The sequence below is a fragment of the Halyomorpha halys genome, unplaced genomic scaffold, assembly GCF_000696795.3.
Source record: "Halyomorpha halys isolate HHAL.00 unplaced genomic scaffold, Hhal_1.1 Scaffold21.1, whole genome shotgun sequence".
In the NCBI taxonomy this organism is placed as follows: Eukaryota; Metazoa; Arthropoda; class Insecta; order Hemiptera; family Pentatomidae; genus Halyomorpha; species Halyomorpha halys.
In genome coordinates, this window is record NW_027112014.1 from 670,315 (window position 1) to 684,678 (window position 14,364).

The following is a 14,364-nucleotide window of genomic DNA, read 5'->3' on the forward strand; positions in this document are numbered from 1 at the left end:
AGATTTTATCATTATTACACATACATATACAACGTACATGTGCTCGCTCCATGTGATTAATGGGTGGAAAACCGTTACAATGTAAAAGAGAGATGGAAAGGGTTCATTTAAAAAAAATTATTATCAGCAACTATTTCACTAAAATTGAAAGATGGTTGACTGGCCGGTTAAAAGAACTCAAATAGTAATTAAATTATTTATGTGAATCAACATTTCGTCACACTTAGCAGGGCTAAAAATTATATATAATTTAAATTTAAAAAATATACAATATATATTTTATTTTATTCACTATATTATATTTATTGTATCCATATTTATGTATATTGTTATTTGGTGTCTGCCTATATTTAATACTTTCTTAATTTTCCTAATATTATTTTTTTCAATCACAGCTGTCAGAGATTAATCAAAATCTGCAGTGAATGATTTTTATAAATAACTCCTTCTGGATTTTATAGAGTTGACTGTATTTAGTGGATTTAAATACAAATTAATCATGTCCAAATATACCCCTCAATTCTTGTATAAATTTATGGCAATTGATTATATATGGTTACAATTTGATTATAATCAAGGGTGGTTACAATTTGGTATAGTTATGCAAGAAATTAATTTGGATTATAGATTTACAAAGAATCATACAGATATTTTAGCTTACTTGACATTTTAAGAATGATTCTTCTGTTATTGTGATCTGTCTCTTATTTCGTCCCAGTCCCTTCGCATGAGTATAGTGTGGATTATTGTTATTATTGCTCTCACTCTATGGTACCTCTTGTTCACTGCCTACTTCCATTGCTTGCAACTAGAAGGCAGCATTTAGAGCTGCCATTCAATATGTTTGAGGGGACTTTCTTAAACAATCTTACTTTAATATTATTTTATATCTTTTTGCTTTTAAATCTAACGTCATTTGTTAAACTTAAAATTGCCTCCACTACCCTGTAGACACCTTGCATACTCTTTTAGTTTATTTTTTTGCTTTCCTCCATTCAGAAAGATTGGTGTCGTATTTTGTTTATTATTTTCCTTTTTTCTTGTTTGTTTATTGACCTTTTTTATTCTCTTTTATCTACTTTTTTTATTTGTTATGATTTCCGTTTTCAATAATTATCACATAGCTCTTTGTAATTCTTGTGTATTTATACTTTTCATTGTACATCTTATTTTTATTTTCTTTAATTTACTTTGTTAATTTTTATATAACTTTTCACCTATTGTAAATCATTTTAAGTCATACCTTAGTTTAATAATATTTCTCTTACTATTCTCTTACTTTGTTAGATTATTTTAGGCGAAACGTTGGATTCTTCCTTTTATGTATTTCACTAACAGTTAACTAACTTTTAATACTAAACTATGTACCTGCTTATTTACTTTTTTTTTTTCTTAATTTGCTAAATATAGGAACAATGAAGGTTTTCGGCCATAAGATTCGAGTAATCCTAAAAATTTCAGAAATCATGGCTTAAGATATGTTTGTAGATTTTTAAAAATATTCATTTCGGATTCAGGATCTAACAAACCATATAAGAACAGAAAGTTTCAGAATTATGACCATAAATTTGGATTTTGGCCCAATTCTGCGGCTGTCTAACAATCGATCTTTCCCCAATAAAGCACTCCAAGATATATTTTATCTGATTAAGCACATATTTTAAACATGGATGTCTAGTAAAGTCAAGGGGAAAAAATGACTTGTTAGGATATTCTTAAAGTTCCAATTAATAATTATCAAAAAAGGAAGTTCAGCAATAGGAGAAAAAGAGTTGACAAATGATCCTAACGTCTATAAAGGAGTCTTAAAAACGCGTTTACCAATCAACAGCTAACTCTCTTCAATAATTATCGATAAGAGAAGTTCGATAATTACACGTTAGAATCGATACCCGTTTCGGGTGAGGCCCACTATCGACTTTCCAAATATCTACTTTCCTGCAATGCGACAATCATTAGCATACATCTGCATTTTGATCGAACAAGGCCAGCGGTTGGAATGATAGACGGCCAAATTAACACGGCCATAATTATGAATGCAAGATGAGGTCTGATTGAATAAATTAGTGCAAATCGCTCACCATTTGAGCCATCATAATTAATATTTTATTATTATAATAAATCTGTCAGTTAAAAAATACGCACTACGTGATTAGAGACTTCGTGGTATCAAGGTAAGGTGTGATGGAGAATAGGTGAGGATACTTGCAAGAGTACCATTCACAGAACGACCAACGTACAGTCACCGAAGAAAGTTATTTGAACACCTCCTATTTTCTTTATATAATTAATTTAAATAATAATAAAATAATTTGAGGTTTCTTAATAAAAAGTACAATTAAAACTTGTTAAAAAACAGTATAAATTCAATTAAAAATATTAATCATAATAAAAATGTATTTAAATATAAACACAAGAAAAAAGTATTTGCACACTATGTTTGTTTACTTGCTCTTGTTTGTATGCTTGAGTATAATGCTGTTCTATCAATACTACAAAATACTTCAATCAATTAAGTTTGTTTTAATTTGACCGATCCTAATCCCAAAAACAAGTGAACCAAGTGCCGCTACTCGCGAAAATGTTCTATTATTTCGAAATCAAAGAAAATCGTATTGCGAAATAGCAGATTTGTTAGGTATTAATTTTTCTACCGACTGATACTAAAGAGATCTGAAGAAAGAGGCACAACTGCAAATAACCGGCGCAAAGGAAGTCCAAAGAAACTAAATGAGAGGATGAAAATTAAAATTAAAATCGAGGCGATAAAAAATCCATGAGTTGCAGGTGACCTAGCTAATATGGCCGAATCGACTTCTAGGGTCTGTATGAGCACTAGAACAATTAGAAATGTTTTAAATCCTGAAGGAATTTACAACAGGATCCCGGGAAAGAAATCTTATATCAGTGAAACCAATCGCAAAAAAAGGCTCTTATCTGCTAGGGATTACATCAACAAGCCAATCAGTTTTGGGAGAAATGTATTAACTGATGAGAGTAAATTTAATTTGTTTGAATCTGACGGCAGAAAAACGTTATGGCGAAGGAAAAGTGAAGAATTCAGGAAGCAAAACGTCTCAGTTACTGTAAAACATGGAGGTGGGAGTGTAATGGTTTGGGGATGCTTGGTGTAGGAAATCTCATGCCTATTGAAGGATTTTAAAAGCAGAAGGTTATGTCAAGATTTTGCGCCATTACCTGGCCATTATTGGCCAGTGCAGCCAAATTAGGAATTCAGGATCGGTATATTTGTATGCATGATAATGATCCGAAACATACAGCAAACAAAACTTAAGAGTGGTTAATATTTAATATTCGCCAACAACGTCATATCCCTCCACAGTCTCCTAACTTAAACATAATTGAAAATTTATGGCATATTTTAGATAAAAATGTTCGAAAACACCAAATAACCGAAAGACACCACCTCAAAGATCTTTTACAGCAAGAATGGGAACAAATTAACACAGATTTAATTAAAAATGTCGTGTACTCAATGCCAAGACGTTTACAAGCGGTAATAGACGCTAACGGACTTCATACAAAATATTGAATTTAAAAAAATAATAATACAACGCAAGGTGTGCAAATACTTTTTCTCCGTATTTTTTGTAAGTTTGATCTTTTGCTTTTTAGTGAAAGAAGTTTTTCATATGAATTTTATTTGTAGTTATTAAGTTATAAATATGCTTTTTATTTTTGAAGTAATAGGGTTTTTTTATTGCATAAATTCATAATTTAATTTAAAAAACGTGGTGTGCAAATACTTTCTTCGGTTACTGTATTTACTATGAAAATACTAAACTAAGTATAATTTTCTATAAACTAAGCTGGATGTTCACTGTTATCCGAAATACAGTAATATAAACAATATTTCAAATAGATTTAGATAAATAGAAAAATTATCTATAATATAGAAAAATATAATGTAATGTATGTATACATATAAGTTACGCCCTGAGTGAAATGTCAGCTGACAAAGGCCGTCAGGTGATCGACTAGATCAGTTTATCCAGATGTATACATAGAGGTACTGAAACAAATAAAGTTAGTCGGTCACAGAGTGTTCTCATATCTACCTTTTACTTTTTTTTTTATTATTATCTCTTCTCGCTGTCACTTGACTGGTGCCGAAACCAGGGAACTTTAAATACTGGAGTAATTTCAAGATTTGTTTTCAAGAAAATTTTTTATTGTTATATTCTTAACTTCCATTTTTTTTCTTCTCTCACCTTTTTTTCAATAATGGCTACAAACGGGATCGTCAGACAAGCAGTCTTAAACCTGGACCCATTTTGATTTAAACCTGGAAGCTTTAAATCAAAATGGGGTCCAGAACGCACCTTCACGGAGCTTGCTCCACTACCAGAAGTCTCTCTAGCGAAAGCCTATCCCCGCCACAACACTGGAGTGGAGTGGAAAATGTACGCAAGGCAACTGCCCAAGACTTGAGGAAGGCCATTCCTGAACGGTTTACAGAGGAAATGGGAGAACTGGGCCATTTCATAAAAGGATGACCTACTAATAAGCCGAATTGAAGCAAAGTCAATCGAAAATCTACTGGATAGCGCAGACACTAAAAGTAGCGGTCGTCTGTAGAGTGAAGAGGAGCATCCTCAATCAGATTAAGGCGAATGAAGAAACCCTATAGAAAGTTATGAAGGAGAGATTAAAGGAGGCGTTCGGAGGAGGACGGTGGGCCCCAGAAAGACATATTCATGATGATTAGAGAGACAAAGTAACCGAAACAATTAATAGACAGTATGCCGTGGAACGCTACAACAGAATTGCTGATAAACTAAGCGATATGATGGAAACAATCTAGGTACAGGGTCGGATGCAATTCCTATCCATGGTATGGAAGGTTCAATTGGCAAAAGAGCTAGGAAGAAGGAGGGATTTCCGAGTTGTGGAATGTGCTCAAGATATTATGGATACAAGCGATAGAGAGGTGAAGGCCCGAATGGAAGTACTAGAGCAGGGGTCGACTCGGATCGAATATCAACGGCCAAGAAACACGTCCAACCCCTGGAGAAGAAGAGAGTATAAGGATAGCGGTAGAGAGAAAACGAGGGACAGAAGATCAGGGCAAGCAAAACCCAGAACCAGCAGTCGGCTAGAGGACCGCAAATACCCCGTTGTTTCGAATGTGAAATCGAGGGCCATATAGCGAGACAATGTCTTTATATGTTTCGATGACACAAATCGAACTAGGTAGAACCGATGGAAATGAATGCCCAGCGTGTGGGGAGGAACAGGATTTCTTCAAGGTCAGAACGATCTACAAGTGATAACACGTCTGAGGCTTCAGGGGTTGAAGCTCAAGAAAACGATGTTGGAATTCATGAAAGACAACAGAACAGGAGAAACGTGTGAAGACGGTTTGAGGGGGCTGGCAGGACAAAGGAAGAGATCTGAAGAGCATATCCGCGGAGGGGCGGCCGCACGTTGGTGAGCCACAGCGTCAGAGGAGAGCATGGCAGCCTGCCTATTATACGAGTGAGAGGAGGGAGTTCCAATACCATTGCGTGCAGAGAGGCTCTGGAGAAGATGAATGAGGGAAAGAAGGCGCTCCAGGTCCAGAAATGTCGATGCTAGTTAATCGCTCTGGAGGGGCCTGCGGAGTATAGAGGGAAGTGGAAATTGAATTAAGTAAATGGGGGGCTAAGGGGAAGCATGTAATGTTACATGTAGTAGGAAAGATGTCCCGAGACTACCAAATGATTATTGGGTATGACCCGCTAGGTAAAGTTGACTTTCAGAGGCCGTTTGTACTTAAAACGGATGCCAGCGATTATGAGCTAGGTACGGTACCATCTTAGGAGTAAGAGAAGGGGGAACGTCCAATAGCCTATTCCAGTAGAAGCCCCACGGAAACGGAGAAAGTGCTTTGGAACGAGAGTTGTTGGGGATTGTGTGGGCGGTGGACCACTGTAGACCCTACCTTTTTGGAAGATTTCGGATCCACACTCACCTCTGCAGTGGGTTACACTGATCACAGACCTCTGCAGTGGGTTTGTAAATCGAAAAGAATCATCGGCACTGATCACTCGCTGGAAGGACTGGAACTGGTATTTGGTGGGGGGAACAAATCCGGCAAGTGGGCCTAATGGTCCTTATTGCCAATCCCTGACGGCTACCTTAGTTGGCATCTCGTACTAACCAAGGTGAGAGGGTCGAGATTCATTCTTCAGGACCGCCGAAAAATGAATGTTAACTGCCCCATGAGGGAATCCAAACCCACAACGTTACTAACCTGCGCCCCAACCTACACGGCCGTCACGTCCCTCTCGCTGGAAGGAACTTTTGAGCCAATATATTAAGGACATTGCATACAAGCCAGGAAAAGAAAACGGAGAGGCAGACTGGCATTCACGTGCGATGACCGTCAACGCAATTGAGGATGACCACGCAGTCTCGTCTAGAGACGTGAGACAATTTCCGCGAGAATAGACCCCGGAGAAAGATGAGCATTAAGAAATACCTAGACAAGAAAACGAACAAGAGACATCGGCTGAAAGTTAACGGAGGAAGGAGATGGATGAACTGGAAGAAGTGGTGAACGACAAACGACGCCAGACCATTTAGAAGACGAGGACCACGGGCATGATGAAGATAGAAAACAGGAAATATAAGGGTAGCGACATCATCACTACTTGGTCGTAGCCGGGAGCCAGGGAAGCAGAAATTTGTAGAGCCTTGACTGAAGTGTCTAAACCAGGAAAGGTAATCTTGGACAAGATCCAACGATTGTGGAGAACAGATCGGAATAGATCGATCATTCGCTGTATATTTATGGTAGAAACTCTTGACGAAACGGAACGACAGAAAGAAGTGACACTGGCATACCACCAAGGAAAGGCGGACCACAGAGGATTGAATGAAACCCTGCACGGATTACGGCGTCGATACTTTTGGTATGGCATGAACGGATCATCCAAGAGATGAAAGCCATGAAATATGAAAGGCGTCCTCCCCAAGCCAGATATGAGGAAACACCAACTCCAAGTGTACCACTTAGCGATTTACAAGTAGACACTTTCACTTGGAAAGGATTCAAGTAGATTGCAGTCGTGGATATATTTAGTAAAATACTTAAGGCGTACCAGCTGAAAGACAAATCGACGGAAGCGGTGTTGCGGGCTCTTCGTGCTTGGTTCCAATTTTACGGGGTCACTAACAGAGTATCGTCGGACGGGGAAAGAAAACTTGATAATGCACATATCAGGAAGGGAATGAAGGCATTAGAAGTAGTATGGCATCTCAACACTCCGGAGCATCCTAAGAGCAGAGGAGGGATCGAGAAGCTGCACAGCACTCTCAGCGACCATCTGCGTGTGTACAAATTGGAAAAGGGATTGGAACCGGATGACGCGATAGAACGAGCTATTTCAGCGTTCAATCACTCCGTTCATAAGGTCAGTGGGTTTGCGCGCTTCGAAATTCTTTTGGGACTAAGCGGTCGGCGGAGAGATTATAGAGACAAAGTGGCTGGAGAAGAAGGAGTAATTAATAACAGTCTAACGCTGAAGAAAAAGATGGAATGGAGTCAAAGCTCGTATCGAGAGAGAAAAGAGTATCCATGAGAGAATCGAACCCACACATCTCTGAACCAAGAACTCTTTGGAACCCTCGCCACAGCCAAGTCCATCAAGTCTTCTTATATTATATCTTCTCTGATTGATCACAATTTTACCTATTTTAGCAAGCCAATATATTTGGGCAGCTTTGTTTAATGAATAAACCATGTCTCTTCGATATAATAAAAATATTCCTCAAATTTAAACGACCTTCTACCAACGAAATTAATTCATCAAACTCGCTTTAATTCATTAATAATAATTGCTTTGTTTTTAATTTCTCATCACATACATAATCAACATATCCCATGAATATTTATTTCAAGGAGCTGTTTGCGATAGACAATAGGTCTCTAGAAATTTTTTTTTATTTTTGAGTATTTAATGTTATTGAATTCGTATTCAAAAGCTCCTTTACTTATAATTTTTAATAAATCAGCCGAGTTTATGCCTCTAGATTTATTGAATTATTGCAAATACCAATTATACCAAACATCAATTGACTAATTTGATTTTTTATGCTTAAACATATTTTCGATGTCACATGAAACATATGTCTTCTAGGTTAGCTTTTTGATACCAGCAAATCATTGCTTCAAAGAAGTTCATCTCTACTTATTCCAGGCCCGTTTATAAAAGGACATAATGTTTTACGGAATTGAGTAATGATTTATTTAGATAGTAAATTACTTTGAAATACAACAAAATGCGCTCTAATCAACATCTTCATTTATTTATGCATCCATTCTTTACTGGATCTATGTATATAAATGTACAGCTGAAAATTTATTTCAATAAAGATATAAAAAAAAAAAAATCTATATGCGAATATCAGAAAAACTACTACTCCAAGGCAGATAAACGTTATAAACTACTTTATAGTACACAATATAGCATTATTATGAGTGCAGGCAGACATCCGTAATTCTAATGATTCCTCAGATATATTTTTCATTAATCGAAACTTTTGTCCAAACAACTATAAATCGACTTTGTGAAATATCAGAAAAACTACTACTCCAAGGCAGATAAACGTTATAAACTACTTTATAGTACACAAAACTAGCATTATTATGAGTGCTGGCAGATATCTGTAATTCTAATGATTCCTCAGATATATTTTTCATTAATCGAAACTTTTGTCCAAACAACTATAAATCAACTTTGTGTAAATTTATTTTGTGAAATATCAGAAAAACTACTACTCCAAGCCAGATAAACGTTATAAACTACTTTATAGTACACAAAACTAACATTGTTTTGAGTGCTGGCAGATATCTGTAATTCTAATGATTCCTGAGACATATTTTTCATTAATCAAAACTTTTGTCCAAACAACTATAAATCAACTTTGTGTTGATGAAAACTACTACTCCTACGAAGACCTGTGCTATTAATGATTTTTTTTTATTTTTTCCAAAATTAATATCAAAAACTACAGATTTTTCGTTTTTTTGTTACGAAATGTAGTTATGAAATACGAAAAACAGTATCTCGGGAACTAGCTCTATATTTTAGTAAATTTACTCTACTTTAAATTATGTTCTTTTAGGTTTTATAGTGTTATATGATACAGTTTTATACAAAATAAAGTATCAATTTTTTTAAACATTTAAAGTACTTGACAGACTCATCAATTTTGATTAATAATTATAAATATTTTTTATTAAAGCAATCTAACATTGGGGTGAAATAACTATTGAACGTAAATAGCTCTATTAGGGCTCATATTTTTGAAAATTTACTTTACTTTAAATGATGTTCTCTTTGGTTTTCTAATGTTGTTGGTAGTATAAAAGATATGGAGCTCGGAATGAAAAATGATTTTTTTAACGTTTTGAAACAGCCACCATTTTCTATTTCCCCTACCTATACTTAGCAGACTCATCAATTTTGACCAGTAATTATACATAATTTTAATTAAAGTAAAACTGATTAATCAAAAATTGAGATGAAATAACTGACTTTTTCCTCCTCTTTTGTGCTGTTATTGGGGACGACTTTGAGAACAATAAAATATCGAAATATATTTGTTTTATTATTGACTGATCCTCAAAAATAAATAGCATTAACAGTTAAGTTTTCTTCAGTAATATATATATATATATATATATATATATATATATATATATATATGTATATATATGAGAGATAAGGAATTATATATAGGTGGTATAGCAGGTAGATGTGTGAACCAGTTGTGAAGAGATCGAGGCCAAGGGCAAAGACTGATTGCAGGCCGCGGACTTGCCCAAGCTATCACAAGTTTAAAATACCACAATATTAAAAGCTTGTGTTTTGGTTATGAATGGGTAGCAAATTAGTATTTTTCTATAATATCTAGGCGAAAATTAAATGGAAAATAAAATTCAAATTTTAGAATTTTTTTTTCAATTAATAAATTTAAATAGTACCTTAATCTTCTGTATTTTAATTTATTTTATTCCCAAAAAAACTGCATATTTATTATATCCCAGTGATGTCTAAATTCATAATTAAAAATAGATCATCCATTCACAAAAAACAGTTGTTACTTTGTTAATTCTAGTTTTAATTCACATTGTTCCTTATTAATATATGACGTTAGTTATATTCATTTTCATTATAATTAACGCTAACGGAATTTAATAAGTTACAATAAGAATAATCGACTTGAAAGTGGATATCAGTACACAGAGAAAATCGATCGAGAAAGCATTATACTTCCGGTAATGGGAGGGTCTGTCCGGTCTATTCTACACACCCTAATTTTTATATCCCCTTCGTATTGGGAATCCATAGTTATTAATAAAATAATTTTAATTTATAAAAAATTTATATTAACTTATATTTGTTGTTTTCAGTTCACATTAATTAAACTATAAAATAAATCAACATAATAAATCAAGACAACTGAGACTATTTTATTATCGGGTTTTGTTCCTTTGGAAATTTTATGGCAATTAAAAAAAAATCTTACGTTAAAATTTAAATTCTTAAGGAATTAAGTTGTAGGGTTTTTAATTTTTAAAAATTATTGAATCGATTAAAAAAAATTTTCTTTGAAACAAGCTTAAAATAAAATTTTCTTATTATCACTATGAAAAATTTCAATCCTGTTTTATTTTTATGAGAGAGGAATATCAGACATACTAACTGGTTTCATATGCCTTAAAAATAATTAAACAGAATATATCAGGAGCAATATTCTATTAAAAGTTAACATATCTGCTTTTCATAAGTAAAGATTCTTTTACAAATTAAAATTTTCTGTACAAACATTATTAATTTTTCTTAGACAAATTAGCATTTCCAATAAAAACTAGTTTTATCCAGATTAAAAAATATCTTTAAATAAATTTCCAGGATTTGATATATTTACGATTTTAAGACTATTGTTAAACTTAAACGATCCATTAATATAATTTAGAAAAAAAAATTAGAATAGTAATATTTTCTATTATTATATTATGAAAATAGTTTATATTAATAATAAATATTAATGGATTGTTAAGGTTTAATAATAATTGGTATTATAATCGTAGTATTACAATGGTAAATTATTTACAGATAATTATTATAGAAGTATCTAATATGGATAAAACTAGTTTTATTGAAAATATTGATTTGTAACACCTTTTTGACTGAGAAAAATATATTTTTCTGAAATTAACTGAATAATTTTAAATTTATATCATCAAAATTTCCCAACAACCAAACCCATTTCTTTCTAACCTGGGTTTTTCATTACCTAATAATCCTCCAAGGCATCTGAAAAGAAGATGGCCTCCAGTTCATCTCCTCTAGAAATGTTATTGGAGTTCTATCAATGGGTAGATTCTCCACATGTTTGTATCATGTCATTTTATGACTAACAGCAAATTTACTTGTATATATTTTTATACAGTTGTAAATAACAATAAATAAATGATAAAAAAAAAAAATATATTTCAATTAAATTTGCCCTTAAGAGTGATAGATCGTGATACTTAAGAATGACAGTTTTGATTTTAAAAGATATATTAATCAAAAAATAGAATATTAATACCTTAATATTTATTTTGATAAACTAAAGTATAATATAGATATATTATGTTATAATAAATAAAATAGTTATGTATATAGATAAATTGGAATAGATCTGTTCAGTTTCAACACTTTCAGAATATAATAGATTCTGCTAGTGTAATGTTTACTATTTTGCTGACGAGTGTAATGTAAGGAAGGGTCCTACTGTCAGCGAGAAATGTCGCTACTGCGGGCATCAATGACTCAGCAGCGAGTAGCGCCCTTGAAGACTTTAATGAATACAGCTAATTGAAGGACACAATCCATTGGTTACGGCTCATGGCCAATGAGAGGCCGTCATATAGATCCATAGATTTTTATTTATCTATTGGTTTATATCTATAAGAGCTGTTATAGATATCTATAGCTAAGAACTATTGACCCCTCGCCGACAGACCGTGACCACTGATCGATAGGAGAGCACCGTCTCTTAGGAACAGGAGGAACACAATTGCCGGTGGTTTCGGTCTGCTGCACCATTCACCGGTGATAACAGACCGCTCTATCACAACCGGCACCAACGCTCTCAAATCGTTAAGGCAACAAAACATGGGATACAATTCTGATCATATTGCAGTCATGTTCGCATCAATATGTGTAGTGGGCGGAGGTGGCGCCACACAGCGGGGCCGCGGCTAACTGAGCAGATCAATACACCGTGACAGCGGCTGGTACAAGTCGCCCTGTCGGCTTATTATACAGCGAAATGCAACGAACGCCGAGTTAATAATAAAACAACAATTGGTACCATTATAAGGCGATACTGACCTTTTTCAAAGCTCTGGTTGCAGAAGAGACAGACATAGCCTTCGTCGACCTCCTGGCCGGACTGCTGCGGATAGCACTGGCGGTAGGCCATGCCTGGAAGGGTTCACTACACTAGCTACTAGATGTACATAGGAACCTACACTGAGGGAGCACGTCAAGTTATCTCAGTCCGCTGTCGATACCTAGAGCTACCGAGCTCCACTGAGAGCAGCGCCCCTAGCGGCCGCCACCTTATCACCAGCTGGCTGCCCCTCCCTTCACGCTAAAACTACGGTTTTTAGTATGATCGTTTGGTCTTTTATGGCTGCTTCGTTATTCATATTATAAAGATAAAGCAGGTCGAGAAAGAATTAACTTTTTAAAACATTAAACTAGAATTTGTAACGAAATAAATCGCCAAAAATATTTTATAGCTTATTGTATAAAAAAAAAAAGGAAATAACTGAAAAACTAAATTCCTAAATTTTAACAGAAGGAAAATACCTAGAGCTAATCAACAACATTCCCATAATTAATGTCAGTTGTTCTCAACAAAATATTTTCAAGCGTCTCGGCCTACTTGCTAAGATAAAAGAGAAAAATATTTTAGAAGATCGATCATTGACTGGGTGTTATAATAAAAGGGAGTTAGCCCGAGGACGGTCAAAGAAAAAAAAATAGTAATCAAATATTTAATATGAGCCAAATAGGAATTGCAATATCGGACCAAAAGTTTAATACAGGTATTCGGTCTAGATCTTAATACCAGAATACCGGTTTTAATATCGCTTACAAAAGAAAAAACATAGTTGTTTCTTTGTTTTATTTGTTAGTTTTATTAGAGAGAGTAACTATCACAAAAAATCATTTGTAATTAAGAAACACAAAAAAAGTATAAATATCCATCTTCAGTCAGTGGTACTATTATATATTTTTTAAATGTGTTCTTAAAAAACATAATGCATCAATTATACAATCATGAAGCCTGGAACGTAATTTTGTCCAAAAATTACCAGCTGTCGAAAACGCTCTTTCAGTATCTACGCTAGTTAGTACTACTGCTAGTAATGCGTGATAAACGCTTTCTTAGTATTTACCTATAAATCCCTCATCTTCAAATAAATCGATTTCTCGTTTTGGATGGATATAACTGATTTCTGTATTTTATTTTGGTTTATTGAAATATTTCTAATTTTTTAATTCTAATTTTTGTTCAAGAGACAATTCCTTTTCAATTTTCAATAGGACAGTTTTGGCCCACCTCCTTGGATGATTTGCATATTATATCAGTTCTCTAGATTGTACGATGCAACTTAGTATTCACTGTATAATTAATTTCGCCCGTTAGTGAGACATAAAAATACTATTTTGCTGTGTTGGCGACCCCTGAACATATTGATGAGACAAATTAAAAATTTCTAGTAAATACCAAAAAAACTGTATTTAAACTTATGAATACCAGAATTAAAAAATTGTACAAATGGCTCAAAATACCGGTATTCGGTACCTCGGTATACAGACCAGTATTGCAAACCCTAGAGCCTACGTTCCGCCCCACGTTGCAGGGATTCATCAGGGCTAAAAAAGATACAAACACAAATGAGGAAAAAATAAACGAACATTATAAATGAAAAAATAAAAAGACGAACAATGAAACGTAAAATTAAACAACAGTAACAAAAGGTTTCATAAAATTAATGAAAACGAAAATAAAATCTTTGGTTATTCTTATTTAATTTTACTTTTCACAGTACATTCTTATATTTTTTAATTTACATTGTTTGTTTATGTTTACCTCATTATGTTTTCGTATCTTTTTTAACCCTGATGAAGTCCTACAACCTGGGGCGAAACGTAGGCTCGTATTAAATAGTTTTATGACTCAGTTTTTTTTTTCTTTGACCGCACCCGAACCATGTTCCACTTATTAAAGGAATATTTTGTAGGAAGGTGGTCAATAAAGGTAAAAAATAGTAAAACAACTGTTTAA

General features: G+C 34.0%; 1 protein-coding gene across 3 annotated transcripts in view; it reads right to left on the reverse strand.

The window, feature by feature from the left end:
- Positions 1 to 12,596, reverse strand: part of centrocortin (cerebellar degeneration-related protein 2-like) — a 225,590-nt gene extending 212,994 nt beyond the window's left edge. For 2 of the 3 annotated variants that reach the window (XM_014422531.3, XM_014422525.3), the window contains exon 1: positions 12,396 to 12,595. In XM_014422531.3, the coding sequence (XP_014278017.1) occupies positions 12,396 to 12,486 (91 nt within the window). In that variant the 5' untranslated portion in view covers positions 12,487 to 12,595. Of the gene's footprint in view, positions 1 to 12,395 lie in introns of all 3 variants that reach the window. The other variant, XM_014422516.3, reaches the window with a different exon arrangement.
- Between the last annotated feature and the right edge of the window lie 1,768 nt (positions 12,597 to 14,364).